The sequence below is a fragment of the Poecilia latipinna genome, unplaced genomic scaffold (assembly GCF_001443285.1).
Source record: "Poecilia latipinna isolate Pla-1442-1.1 unplaced genomic scaffold, P_latipinna-1.0 Scaffold459, whole genome shotgun sequence".
NCBI classification, from domain to species: Eukaryota; Metazoa; Chordata; class Actinopteri; order Cyprinodontiformes; family Poeciliidae; genus Poecilia; species Poecilia latipinna.
The window spans coordinates 166,585-177,301 of NW_015113075.1; the positions used below are offsets into that span (position 1 = coordinate 166,585).

Below are 10,717 nucleotides of genomic sequence, written 5' to 3' on the forward strand. Positions count from 1 at the left end.
GAATGAAATGGAAAATACAAAAATCTATATTTTGAAATATTAATTCAATTTGCTCGCTTGCCGAGATTCATGAATATCTTCATTATAATTTTATGGAAAGGGACATATCCCTTTCTAGTCAAACTTGAAAAGGATATCTCAGTAAGGATCAGAGATAGTGTAAAGCACAGTTCATGAATAAACTAATAAGACCAAACGGTAGTCTTTTCCCAATATTTTGCTCTTTTTATTACTCAAATAGGAAGTGTCATAGAGGTTGAGTGTGAAAATACATTGAGACATTAAGATACTAACTGAAAGAAGATCAACTAAACTGTTTATTAAAGCATCTGACACTATGTCTTAAATACATGGTTTATTGGATTTTGGTTTGCAGAGAATACGCGTTCCCTCTTAGAAATAAGATTACACAGGGCATTCCTTTTATGCGTTTTATTTTCAGGTATATAGTACAAATACCGCGACAGCCAGGCGACCTGTCCAGGGTGTACCCCGCCTCTCGCCCGAAACGTTAGCTGGAGATGGGCACCAGCACCCCTGCTGCCCCCAGGGACAAGGGTGTACAGACAATGGATGGATGGTACAAATACATTTTTTTTTTTACTTTCGCAACAAAACGCAGAAAACAAAAAAACCTAGCAACTGTATTAATTATGCCAATTCACAGAACTGATTGAAAACTTTTCAAAGTACACTAACTGATCTATAAAGCTTAATTAATTATTATAGACATTCTTAGATTCTTTTAAAAATATTGTTAAAATATTGTATCATGTTGAGGGATGCGCCTAGGGCATGCTACAAACTCTTAAAAGGGGGGGGGGGGGGTTTACATATGAAAAATGGACTACAACTCCCAAGCAACACCAGGCGCCATTACCTGTTTTCAGAGTACAGGGGACTCCTTTCTGCAACATATTTCCCTATCTAGTCTTCTCCGTCTGTGGTTAGAACTACAGAGCTGACAACTATCAGCAGTGTGTTAGTTTAGTACAGTTAGAGATGGCTGCTAATATTGTTGCTGTCTGAACTCGGCGTTGTTCGTAGTTACAAAGTGTTTCCGCCGCAGTTAGATCGGCTCCAGCTGCTCGGTAAGGGACAGCTTGCAAGCTAACCTTAGCCGATAGCCTGTGGTAGATTTACGGGCTTATATCCGCTGCTGTCCTGCCAGGTAAATAAGCTAAAGCTGCTCAGCCACGATGTTTTTCTCGTTTCAGCCATTTCTCAGTATTGACATTGATAAGTAGTGAATTTGTTCTGAGAAGCTCTGTTTGGTCTGTGCGCAGGTTCGGCCTGTTTTTTTGTTGTTTCTGAACATCTACAGAAAGGAGAGGAAAAGAAAAGCAGAAGTTGTTGGGGGTAGGCTGTATTGTTAGCTAGGCTAACGTAGACGCTTTGGTGTAAACAAAAGCGTCAGCTGCTGACTCCGGATTATCGTGAAAGCTTCACAAAAACAGTATGGCGCAACACGACCCCTCTCATGTAGCCAGCTCTCAAAAAGCACTGATGTTGGAAATGAAGAGCCTTCAGGAGGAGCCTGTTGAGGGATTCAAGATAACTCTGGTGGACGAGGCTGATCTGTACAACTGGGAAGTGGCCATCTTTGGACCACCAAACACTCACTATGAAGGAGGATATTTTAAGGTGAGAAGTTTATTACATTGTCAACAAAGTTTAAGACTGACACAAGAGAAATAGAAAATGCAGTGGATGATCTCAGATGCATGCATGCATGCATCGTTTGGAGTCGTGAAAAGCATTGGATTTAATTGTACTCTTTTTTTCAGACCTAAAAAAAGTTTATTTTAAAATTTGTTAGTGCTATAGGTTCTTTGACAGAGGTGAATCCAAAAGAAAAGGGTGAAAAACCTTCAAGGTCATTCATATAGTTGCATGAAAGCATATGTTTTTTACCTTAAATTTTTGGTAAGGTTTTAAATAAAAAATTCTTCAAAGCAGATGCTTGCTGTGTTTATTAACCACATATTAACCACAATCAGAAAATTCACAGTTGGTTTTTTTTTTTGTTTGTTTGTTTTTTAAGCGTTAGCTGGACAGTGACTTGTTCAAAATGTACAGGATTCCAAAAACTGATTCAATTAGTTTGTCCGTACGTCTGTCAATAATTCAGTTTTTTTTTTAAATGTTTTTTTTTTTTTTTTTTGGTCGGGCTTCTTATTTAAAGTCTTGTTACAGAAGAAGTTAGAAGCCTTTTGCCCCAAACTTATGATAAAGGTTTGAAATAAAAATGACTTTTCAAAGGCTGCGTAACAAGTGCTTTGTATTTTCACCTGAAAACGTGTAGTAACCCTGTATCCTCTGTGTATGTTTTTTTGTTCAAGGCTCGGATCAAGTTCCCTACAGACTACCCATACTCTCCACCTGCTTTCCGCTTCCTCACTAAAATGTGGCATCCCAACATTTATGAGGTCAAGTATCACAGCCAAAAGCAGCTTGTGATTTTTCTTTGCATCACATGTTTCAAGACCCACAGTACAGTGAAATAAGACGGCTTCTCCTGCTCTTAGAATGGGGACGTGTGCATTTCTATCCTGCACCCGCCAGTGGACGACCCGCAGAGTGGAGAGCTGCCTTCAGAAAGATGGAATCCCACCCAGAATGTCCGGTCAGCAGCTCCCTCGTCGTTTTCTCTCTTAATATGTATCTTCCTTCTGATTTTTTTCTACTCCCTGCTCTGTCCTCTCTCCGCTGCTTCAATAATCTAGCTGGCACAGAGTCTTATCACATGACATTCATTATTGGTACCGTCTTCTTCAGCTGTTCAAGATCCACCCACGAAAATATTTTACATACATATTCACGTTGTTTTCATGTATTGTGTTGATAGCTAGGCTGAGCGTACATGTTTGCATAACTAGGGTAGTTTAAAAAGAATGGCGTGAATCATATTTATTCAATTCAGGTGGTCATTGGAACATCCGATTTTATTATTTTTTTCTGACAAGTGAATGCATCGTACCTTTGTTGACAAGGACGCTCTTTGATGTGGAAGTTGTTACTGAGTCAAGAAGATTCAAATGACCTATTTTTGGCTAAGCTAGAAAAAAGGAGGGATCAAAGCTTTACAAAAATTGGCAATCAGCTACAAATGATGATTGGTGCAATGCATTCTCTCGATTTTCATGCAAGTTTTACAAGCCATTTACAGATGCTGTAAGGACTCTATGAAAGGAAAAAAAAATAAGCACAGGTTTATACGGTTACAGCAGCAGAGCTGGCTGTGCTCCAGCTGCAGGGCTCTGATGTTATGTACTCAATTAATCCTCTTACAAGCTGAAATATCCCCTGAGAAAAAGAAAATTTGGTTTCTAATCTTGTCACCTACTCACACCGACCAATCGCTTTTAGTTCCACCTGCGATTCGTTTCAAGTTTTCCTGTGACGACGTTCAACATGTAGAATGCTCTTCACATGCAATCTGAGTCGGCGCTTCGCATGAATGGAGCAGAGCGGCAGGTTGAACTGTACTCTTTTTCTGGGAATAAGAAAAGCAAAATGCTTCGTCTGCATTTTGACAACCTATTAAAAGTTTTTAGCTTCCACAGAATTGCAAGAATATTCAAACTTTTCTTATTTCGCCTTCTGTTTGCAGATGTGACAAACTTGGACATTTACAGCATATTCAAAACCCATTACAAGAACTCCTGAAACAGTAGCTCATATGATTACGCTAGATCTGAAAATTAAACTAGAGTTTACAGTTTAGCTAACTAATGTTTTTTGTCGGCACCATTTATCTGCTGCTGTGGTAAAACCTGTTTCCTACTGTGCATTGCTAAACAAACACAGGGGAAATATTAAAACAGGAACAGAATCTGCTCGGGTTGCTTAGAGTGTAGCTTTTTTTTTTTTCTTTTCTTTTCTTTTTTTCAAATCAATGACTAAACCAACGCCACGGCTGCTGCTGCTGCTGCTGCTGCTGCTGCTGCTGCTGCGGCCACAAACCGCAGCTGCTGCATCCTGCTTCCAAAAGTGGCCCACTCTACATTACTCACTAAGCCACCTTCTAAAATGTGAGGCCTCTTCAGGCAGAGTAACAAAGCATTTCTACCAAGTATGTTTGCTAACTTTGCTTGAAATACATTTCTGTTTTCAACAGTGTAAAATGTGTATTTAGCAGGTATTAAGAGTTGTATATAGGTCACCAAAAGTAAGTTGGATTGAAGGGGATCTCCAAGTTTTCTTCAGTTTCTTAAATTGCACACTTTTAAAAACCAGAGACAGAGCAGTGAGTGCTAGCTTATCTCTCTTCTTTTATTTTTGGTCTGCTTTTAGAACCATTTTACTAAGCGTGATCTCGCTGCTGAACGAGCCCAACACCTTTTCCCCCGCCAACGTGGACGCCTCCGTCATGTACCGCAAATGGAGGGACAGCAAAGGCAAGGACCGGGAGTACGTAGAGATCATCAGGTAAACGGCTCCCAACGATTTGGACATGTGGCAGATTAGCTCACTTTGTTGTTTTTAGCCCCTTTTGAATTGTCCCATAGCAACGCTCAATGTGACACACTGTGTTTCTGGAAACCACAAGCCTGACTGCGTTTTGGGGGAATTTTATGTGATGGACTAACACAAAGTGGTGCCAGATTGTGAAGTGGAAGGCAAATGATGCGTTGTTTTAAACATATTTTTTTTTTTTTGACAAATCAGTAATATAAATGGTGTGCAGTTTCGTCAGATGTTGTTACATGGCTGTAAAAATAAAAAAAGAAAAGATGTAAATATTTTGGGGGGTTTTGTGACTGTATTAAGGCACAGACCCACCAGTGGATGAGCACTAGGCTTTTGTTTGTTTGTTTACAAAGTAGCTGACTTCTGTACTTAATTGTACTGGATTTAATTTTGTGAATTCAGAATAAAAAAAGATCTGATTCCACTTTAATATTTTTATTTAAAAAAAACCCCAAAAACCCAATAAGTTGAAATTTGTACTTTTGCAGGCAAGCTGCTGTATTTCCTAACTTTTAAAAAACATTGAACTTATGTAGGCCACAAAGCCCATAACCGTGATGCCTTAAACTCTCTGCCCTCAGGAAACAAGTGATGGCCACCAAAGCGGAAGCTGAGCGCGACGGAGTCAAGGTGCCCACCACTCTGGCCGAGTACTGCGTCCGCACGCGCGCTCCGGCCCCCGACGAGGGCTCCGACCTCTTCTACGACTATTACTACGACGACGACGACGTGGAGGGAGAGGACGGCGACTGCTGCTACGACGACGACGACTCGGGCAACGAGGAGTCGTGATGCGCTTTTGCGGCAAAAGCGCCTGATCTATCCGCGACGAATGCTCCTCCTTTCTCTCTGCCCGGGTTGCCAGATACTCCAGGTTTACAACCAAGATTGGAAGCTTCCTTCTTCTAAATCAATAAGAGCTTTTTTTCCCTTGAGCCTTAGAGGTTAAAAGTTGATGCCTCGCCCTGAGAGGGTCAGACTTGGTAAAGTTTTTGCACCAGCAAAAAAAAAAAAAAAAGGAAGAAAAAAATGTCACCAGTTCCTTTATGTTTCCAGTCGTCATCATCACCTACACCTTAGTTTTGAGAGAATTTCCTAAATGCTCACATTTTTTCCAGCATTGTTAGATCATGCGTTTAGCATAAAGTGTTGTTAATGGGTAAGTACCACTGCTAACAATGACATGTTCACTGGTGTAACCTCTCCAAAACATTACTCGGCCTCTTTCTCCCGTTCTCGCGTTTGTATTTCTCTTAATTGTAAGTGGCTGCTGCTCTCTGGTGGAAACTGAAGAATTCACGCGGCCTGTTTGTGCTGGACAAAGCTCTGCAAATGTCAAACGTTTCTTAAGTTTCACAGCGTCTCTCTCTCTCTCTCTATTTCTCTCTCTCTCTCTTTCTGTCTCTCTTTGGTAGGAAAAGACACAAATGAATTGTTACGTGACAGTGTTTTCTTTGTGCATGCCAGAGCATCTTCAAAAGCTTTTCATCTCTCTCTTACTTACTGGTGGACTGCTTCCTCCCTCCTTTCACGGCCTGGGACGACGCAAAGATTTTGACGTGATGACGGAGAAGTCGGCTCCTCACATGAACATTTTTACTAACACGAGACTGATGTTTGCTGGCTTTCTTCTGGTTACTGTTGGACGCGTTTCTGCGGGGAAGGGGGGGTTGTGTTGTTCGGGGTAGTGAGCGGTTTTTTTTTGTTTGTTTGTTTTTTGAGGGAAACGGGGACAGAAGGAACTGTTGATCAGAATTGTATTTCTCCTTAGGCTCGGTCTCGGCGACGCCTGACGGACCCAAAGACCTGAAGCATTGTGTTGAAGAAATCCTTCAACGTTTTGACTAGTGTTTGGCGTGTTTTTTGTCTTTGTTTGCTTTTTCCTCTCTTGCAAGCTTTATCATTATAGTTGGCTTTTTTTTTTCTTTTAGACATTTTGCCTGCACTGTTTACTCAAAAGGTTGACCAAGAAGACCTGTAGATAGTGTTTGTAAGAGGATGGAGTGCTAGGATTACTGATGTTTTCACCCCTTCCAAGTGGAAGTATAAAGAATCAGATTGCTCTTTTATTTCTCATGACTATTCTTTGTGTTAGTTAAAAGTGGACAGATTTTGATAATATTTTTAGAGTGTATGGGTGTCCTGCGTATATTTTTTATATATATTTTTTTCCTGCCAGCAATATTAATTTTTCTTTCTGTTAAATTGGGACATCATAATGAATTTCTCAGGAGAAAATTACATGCGACAAAACAATTAAGACGAGTAACTAATTTCCTTTGGTGGTCTTCAGTATTGGTTTACAGCTTCTGCAGGAACCATAATCAATATGCACACGTAGCTGTACAAACGATCACCATGTTTTATTTACCTGTGTCTGTTTTTTTATTTCAGCTATTTAAAACTGAGAAATAAAGATTTATTTGAAAGAACGACATGCGAGTTGACATTTGAGTTTAGTCCTACCTATTTGTGCAGCGATCCTATGCAGCCAACGGAAATCTGGAAAAGCATGAAATTTTATTAAATATGGAAAAATTTAATTTGTGAATGGAAAAAAGTTTCAGTTTTCAGATTTATTACCTAACATAAAAATTTAACTTTTTCAAAACTTAAAAAAAAAGCTAAATTTTAACAAGTATGTTTAAAGACCATTATATATTTATAAATTAAGATCTAGAATGAGGCTATAATTATGTATGGAAGGGTTCAGGTTGAACTAACTTAATGGTTTTAGTAAAGCACAACATTTTCTATACAGAAAAAAATACGTACGTATTTTCCCCTAACAGTGAAACAACATGAGTTATGAAGATTTTCAAGAAGTCTATACAGTTATATTTCATTTTGTCAAAATTGGAAAGAGCAATTTGCGATCTAGCCAATCATACAGGGATCGTGAACGCAGCACGATAATCTATCCACTGCACGAACGCAGTGCATAAATGGAGACGCGAGAGAGGATTGAAGATGCTGTTCTTTGTGTTAACATTTTCTTTACATGACGTACAGGCTGTACTTCCCAAATGTGTGGGTTGTAGTTTTTCTGAGACAACGCGTATAAAAACACTCATCATTAAAATTTCATTTCCAAGTAAGCGTTAATGCAGCAGAGGTCGTCGCCTAGTGATGACGTGTTCCAAACAAAGCCGCTCAGAGAAAAATTCTTGTGGATAAATGAACTATTTCTAATACAGAGAACAAAGACAACAGTTGCAGCTATGTCAGTGAATTATGCTGCTGGGCTCTCTCCGTACGCAGATAAAGGTGTCTGCGGACTGCCTGAGGTAAATAATGAATATTTTTAGCTTTAAAACGAGCTTTTTGAATAGCTAGTTAGCATCTTAGCTGATATTGTTTTAGTAAATGAGAAAGTTGTGAAGGAACTGTGTTGTATTACGTGGAAGTAAACCACAAACTACAGTTATAGCGATAAACCATCTTCCTGCATCGGAATATTTTGGTCTGTACTTATTTGTTGATGTCAGAATGTTCATTATTTACAAGGTATTCGCTTCTCTATAATCACTTATTGTGGTTAATGTTTTTTTATTATTATTATTTAAATTCAGCCATGAATGTTTTTTTTTATTTATTGTTGTTATTTTTGTATCTTTGGGAGGATTAATTTCTAAGCACAATGTTTACATGTGATACTTAAAAGTGTTTTAAAAGCCTGGCATGCCTCCCAAACAAACACTTAACGTTTATATAGTTGTTTTTGAGACTGGATGGCAGCAAGATGTCAGTTTTTGCTGCAGTTCTCAATCTGCGAGTTTTGGAGACTTTTCTTCACCTTTCTTACTGTCGTGCTGTAGGTTTGGGATTCTAAGATAAACATGGAGCCCCATACAGCGTAAAGGACAGTGGCTAAGCGAAATGGCCCTCAGCACCATCTCCTGCTGCATACTGCAGGAAGTCAAAAGTCCTGTATTACTAGTTTATGTAAACTTTGATTAACAGAAACGGTCAGTGTACCGACAGTCGATTAAAAACAATTGTTTCTTCCTCTAGGACCACGTCCCGAATGATTCTTCTCACTAAATAATTTTTGTCATATTAATAATCTACCCATCAACAGGTCTTTAAATGTGGTAAATCAGTAAAGTCTTAGTTAATAATATTTGCTATTGTGCAACATTGGTTTCCCTTAAATAGACTAATCCGTGTGAAAATGTCAAGCTGTCTTTGTTTTGATGATATTTGTTTATGCGTATGCACATATTCTCGTCTGTTTCATGAAATATCATACTAAATAACCTCTTGAGATGTTGCGTCCTTTTCATGTACGAGTCAAACAAATATCACCGATGTCCGTATGATTATCCCAGTAGTTGATTGTTGTGTTTTCTGTTCATTGGCAGAGTTTCGACAGTTCTGAGGAGCTGAAGGCAAAAGTGGAGAGCCTTGCTCAGCTGATCAAAGAATCTGAGTACTTGGTCGTCCACTCTGGAGCTGGAATCAGCACCTCATCAGGCATCCCTGACTTCAGGTGAGACACAATCACTGTAGACCTTGTCCTCAGTCACATTCAGTTGTAAATTACTACGTCAATTTGGCTGGAAAGGTGTGTACACGGCGTCACACTCATGTCTTACTGATTCATTGTTGTAGAAAAATGTGGTTAAAAGATAGCTTCCTACTACTTGGCGTCATTACAGGTCACGCAGGAAATTAATAAGGTTCTTTAGACGTGCTTAAAGAGTGTTTTGGGGTTTTTTCCACCTTCCTTACTGTAGTGCTAAAGAAGACTGTCATTAAGTCTGATTGGAGAACACCACTACAGTTTTCATTTGATAACAATCACGCCTTTAGAGGCGACGTCAGAAGGTCCATGCACAGCAAATTATCGTTGCTTGGCTCAAAAGCTTTTTTTTTTTTTTTTTTTTTTTCCCTTGTGTAATAGATGAAGTGTTTAGTTATTTTGTTTCATCTCTTGCATTTTTGGAACTATAGTTAACGGAAATGTTACATTAGTGTTAATATGTTGATGTTCTGTTCATGCATTTTGTGTGGCTATGAGGAAAGATGTGTGTGTGTGTGCACGCGCAACGTGTCGGACTAATCTGTGCTGTTTGTGGAAATCTCGCCTGAAGATAATCTGGGGAAGCAAGATAACATTGATCATTACTGTAATTGTCACATCCACAGGGAAGCTGCTTCAATAATAAGCTACTATTTTGAGACCGTTTGCCTAAATGGAGAGAAATAAACAGTTGGATAGGAAACCAATAAGCAAAGAGGAGAATTTGCTCTTCACAATTACCAACCTAGACTTTTCTTTTTTTAGCCTTTAGATATTTATTCGTAGAATAAAGACTCACATTCCCCCCCCCATACTGAATTATTGTTTGTTTTTTTTAGCACCTGTTTTAGCTCTAAGTTGGATCTGTGTGGTTGATGTCCTATGAATGTTATTATTGGATCTGTTTTTGTTTTTCTTTATCTGTTACTAAATTGGCAATTTGGTTTTCCAAGACACAATAAAAAGAGGCTTTGCTCGTTCAGGATGAGGGACAGCTACAAAGAGGTTCTTGTATAACTGTTTAACTTTTTTTTTTGTCAGCATCACTGAAAGTGAACAACAAAATGTTACAGCGTTGTATGATAAATAGGACTATTTGGACCATGTGTGAAGTGAGCTGAATCTAACTATATGACTGGATTGCATGGAAATAAATAGAAATGAAATGTATTGATTTGAATTGTATAGTACTAGAAATGATTTTGACCTCTTTGTTTTTTATAATATCTAGAGGGGATTTTTTTTTTTTTTGCTAAATTGCAGCCATATGAAAAAAAAATAATAGTGTTTTTCCCAACGTGAAGGAGTGTATTTATATTAAAAGGAGATCCAAGCTAGGTTGTTCATGTTAAATGATATGAAAAGTCAAAACTATAAAACAAACAAAAACAAACAGGAAGAAAAAACACCTACCAGGTATTGAACAGTTCAAAACCAGAAACTGGATGTTCAAATGAATTATTGTGTGAATTATTATTACTATTCTCCAAATTACATAACATTTTTTTATTATTATTATTATTTTAAACTGCCCTTTTCTTATGGATTATATATTACAGCAGATAATCTGACATTGTGATTCCAGGCAGGAGCTTAACCTGCAGTGAATCGAGTTATTTTATTTTTTCTATAATTATTTCTACATATAATACCCCCCCCCCCCCCTCAGCCCTTCTGCCGAACACAGGAGGAGGCTGATACGATTGATTATTTTTTTAG

At 38.5% G+C, this 10,717-nt stretch overlaps 2 protein-coding genes across 2 annotated transcripts in view; both read left to right on the forward strand.

Annotated features, from left to right (window-relative positions):
• Positions 1-851: 851 nt before the first annotated feature.
• cdc34b (cell division cycle 34 homolog (S. cerevisiae) b) lies at positions 852-6,542 on the forward strand. The gene is made up of 6 exons (XM_015038977.1): positions 852-1,171; positions 1,287-1,644; positions 2,343-2,429; positions 2,529-2,626; positions 4,297-4,431; positions 5,055-6,542. The coding sequence occupies exons 2-6, from the start codon at positions 1,459-1,461 to the stop codon at positions 5,263-5,265; spliced, it is 717 nt and encodes a 238-aa protein (XP_014894463.1). The 5' UTR covers positions 852-1,171; positions 1,287-1,458; the 3' UTR covers positions 5,266-6,542.
• Positions 6,543-7,545: 1,003 nt separating this feature from the next.
• The window catches only part of sirt6 (sirtuin 6), a 17,685-nt gene continuing 14,513 nt past the window's right edge, over positions 7,546-10,717 (forward strand). Inside the window, exons 1-2 of the mRNA XM_015038978.1 lie at positions 7,546-7,760; positions 8,838-8,965. Of these exons, the coding sequence (XP_014894464.1) occupies positions 7,578-7,760; positions 8,838-8,965 (311 nt within the window). The 5' untranslated portion in view covers positions 7,546-7,577. The remainder of the gene's footprint in view (positions 7,761-8,837; positions 8,966-10,717) is intronic.

Coding starts and splice junctions, on each gene's coding strand:
- cdc34b (XM_015038977.1), top strand. CDS start 1,459: ATGGCGCAACACGACCCCTCTCATGTAGCCAGCTCTCAAAAAGCACTG. Junction 2,627..4,296: donor AATCCCACCCAGAATGTCCG/GTCAGCAGCTCC, acceptor GTCTGCTTTTAG/AACCATTTTACTAAGCGTGA. Junction 4,432..5,054: donor GAGTACGTAGAGATCATCAG/GTAAACGGCTCC, acceptor CTCTGCCCTCAG/GAAACAAGTGATGGCCACCA.